This window comes from Lipotes vexillifer, unplaced genomic scaffold (assembly GCF_000442215.2).
Source record: "Lipotes vexillifer unplaced genomic scaffold, Lipotes_vexillifer_v1.1 scaffold518, whole genome shotgun sequence".
NCBI classification, from domain to species: domain Eukaryota; kingdom Metazoa; phylum Chordata; class Mammalia; order Artiodactyla; family Lipotidae; genus Lipotes; species Lipotes vexillifer.
The window spans coordinates 1949242-1952746 of NW_006780945.1; the positions used below are offsets into that span (position 1 = coordinate 1949242).

The window sequence follows — 3505 nt, forward strand, 5'->3', positions numbered from 1 at the left end:
AGGGAAAGAAAAACCATGGAACTGGTACATACACTGAAAAGCTGATTTTTCTTTTGGGAGAAACAAACAACAAAATAGACATTCTTGTGAGTAGCCAGATCAAGAAGAAAAGGAGAAGACACACATACACAATTAAAAAGAAAATAGCCCGCGGTAATTTTCAAGTCTCTACAAAAACATTTGTAAACTTGGGCAAAACTGGTGATTTTCTAGGAAAGTATAAATCACCAGTATTAGCCCAGAAAAGATTTTTTTAATGTAGACCAATACTGGTAAGTGTTATCAAGGGGTTCTTTCCCAATAACTATGTGAGGTGATGTAATTATTTCACAGTGTATACAGGTATCAAAACATCACCGTAATTATACACCATAAATATACACAATCTTTATTTGTTAATTATACCTCAGTAAAGCTGAGGGGAAAGAAAAAAAAAGAAGTTCCTTTTTCTTTCCTTTCCAAATAAAGAGGAGCAAAACCCAGACAGTTTCACAGGTTAGTTCTCTCAAAACCTTCAAGGACCAAACAATCCCAATTTTATTTAAACATTTGCAGAGGATAAAGAAACAGGAAAACCTCCCTAATTCTTATCATGAAGTCCGTATAATACATCAAGACTAAAATCCAGCCAAATATCTTAATATAATTCGCCACTTGAATAGTTCAAAGGAGAAAAAATTACAGGCATACTTAGACAATATTGCAGGTTTGGTTCCAGACCACCGTAGTAAAGCGAATATCACAATAAAGCAAGTCACATGAAGTTTTTGGTTTATAAAAGTTATGTTTACACTATACTATGTTCTATTAAGTGTGCAATAATATTATGTCTTAAAAAAAAGAATGTACATACCTTAATTAAGAAATACTTTGCTAAAAAATGCTACCCATTATCTGAGCCTTCAGTGACTTGTAATCTTTTTTGCTGGTGGAGGGTTTGAAATATTGCAAGAATTACCAAAATGTGACAGAGACACGTAGCGGGCAAAAGCTGTTGGAAAAACGGAGCCAATAGACTTGCTTGATGCAGGTTGCCACAAACATTCAATTTGTAAAAATAAAACGCCCCTGCAGTATCAATGAAGCGCAATAAAGCAAAGCACAATAAAATGAGGTGTGGCCTGTAATCATCTCTATAGATAATGAAAAGGCATACAACACCTGATGCTGCTGTTTATAAAAACACAAGGGGATGCCTTCTTTACACTTAACGGAAATTCTGGACACCTGCCCAGTCAGGGACAAGGCAGGCATGACTGCTGCCGCCTCTGTCCTGGGCATCATTCTGGCCAAACCAGCCCGTGATCAATGAGAGAGGAAACCAGAGAAACAGCGAACCCTCCATGCAGGCAGATCCCATGAACACCCTAGAGGATCAGTAGAAGAAAGAGTGGTGGGACTTCCCTGGTGGGGAAGTTAAGGCTCCCCACTCCCAATGCAGAGGGCCCAGGTTTGATCCCTGATCAGGGAACTAGATCCCACATGTATGTCGCAACTAAGAGTTTGCATGCCGCAACTAAGAAGCTGGTGAGCCGCAACTAAGGAGCCGGTGAGCTGCAACTAAGGAGCCCATCGGCCGCAACTAAGACCCAGCACAACCAAATAAATAAATATTTTTTAAAAATGAGTGGTGAGAGGATGACCAGTTTCAAAATTAATACACAAAAACTCACGGCTTTCCTATCGACAACTAGTTGGCAAATAGAATTGAAGAAAACATCAATTTATAAGCAAAACAACCCCCAAATTAAAAATGCTAGGAATAAACCTAGCAAGACTGCAGGAGAAATCTGAGGAGAGTCCTGAAAGCTCCTGGAGGCTTAGGAGAGAAATAAGTGCAAGGATGCCCTCTTCTGCCCGGAGCAAAACCTCCCCCTTCTGTCCTACAGCTGCTCTTCCCTACTCTCCCCATGGGATGGGAGTCTCATCTCCCTTCCTTGGAGACCACTGGCCCCCTAGTCCTCAGGCCCCTGACCCTCAAGCCGCCCTGGACAGTCATTCACCTCCATGACCCTGAGACCAAGGCCTGCCCCTGCCCGGTCCCCAAATTCCTCCACCCCCCGGGACCCGTGAACCACAGGGCGCCTCCTGACAATAAACACGTCCCAGGGTGCGCTTGGTGGTCACCCTGCCACTCACTCTGGTGTGTAATAATTCATCCCCAAACCTCCTGCAAAGCCCCTCCTCCGGGCCCACATCTTTGCCCCACTGTGGCTCATCTAAGGCCAGATGGATACAGAAGGGGAGAGACCCTCAGCCCTACCCCTCCGAGGATATGTGTCTTATGCGGTGGACAGGGGGCATCCCATCCTGAGTCTCCTGACACCTCCCCTGCAGCTCTCACTCTCGCACCCTCCCTCCTCCCCTACCCCCCGCCCCCCCACTGTAGCCCCTCACCTGGGACCCAGAGAAGCAGCAGAGCCGGGTGCAGCCACTTGGCCTGGTACCACCAGGCCATCTCTCCAGCACAGACGTCGCGTGCAACAGCGCCAGGCCACAGCTGGCCCCAAGGCTTCAGTCCCCCCTCGAGGAGGAATGTCAGGCCTCCAGGCTCCCACTTCTGCTTTTCTTCGTGCATCACTGCTTCCTCGTTCAGTTTTTCAGTTCTGTTCCTGGAGCTGCTGAAAAGATGGAGGTCTTCACTGAGGGAGCAAGGTAACCGCCAGGGCCTGAGACACCCCGGCCGTGTTACAGATTCTGTACGTATTTCCAGTAAGGAGACCCTCCCCAGTCCTACAGCTCACCTCCCCTCCCCTCCCGCCCCCAAAACCACAGTGTCCTAATCCAGCCAGTAACTCCCTCGGTTTCCCCATAGTCGGGGTGGTCAGGGTGAGCGCCCTGGGGGAGGAGCAAGGGCCCTGGACAGCACCCACAGAGCGACTGCCCTGGGGACCAGCCCTTCCAGGAGCACCCCCGGCTCAAGGTCTGGACCTCCAAGTTGACCCCAGATGACCCCAGAGTCCCTGAATGACTGCTCGTCTTGGACACATGTCCTCCACTTGGCCTGAAGGCCCTCGGGCTGTGACCTTCCTTCCCATGCAGTTCCCACTGGACCCAGCTCAGGGCTGAGTACAGAGCAGGTCTCAGCAAGCCTGCAGGGACCCCTCCTTCGGGGATCTCAGACTCTAAATATACACACACATATTCCTCGTAACAAGTGCCCCCAGCTCGCACAGAATGGCCACATGAGCATAGGAAACTAGTCCTAATGCGTGAGGAGGGCTAATGTGTCACCTGAGGGCTTGCAGATAGTAACTCCGAATGCCGCCATCCGGAGTCCCCAGAATGCCCTTCCCTCCCTGCTCTGGCTCTAAAGTTTCCAGAAATGTATATCTTTCAGTTCAACCATCAGAAGTCATTGCCAAGGTCTTGAATGTCAAGGTTAAGGGGCAGATGCACCAGACTGAGAAGAAGCAGGAGGCTAGGCTGTGGCTTGTCCACGTACCGCTGGCGTGACCTTGACCAAAACCCGTGACCCTGTAAAATGTCAATAATAATAGCTAGG

General features: G+C 48.3%; 1 protein-coding gene across 1 annotated transcript in view; it reads right to left on the reverse strand.

The window, feature by feature from the left end:
* Nucleotides 1–2458, reverse strand: part of CD300A (CD300a molecule) — a 14049-nt gene extending 11591 nt beyond the window's left edge. Inside the window, exon 1 of the mRNA XM_007454383.1 lies at nucleotides 2398–2458. Within this exon, the coding sequence (XP_007454445.1) occupies nucleotides 2398–2458 (61 nt within the window). The remainder of the gene's footprint in view (nucleotides 1–2397) is intronic.
* Nucleotides 2459–3505: the final 1047 nt, after the last annotated feature.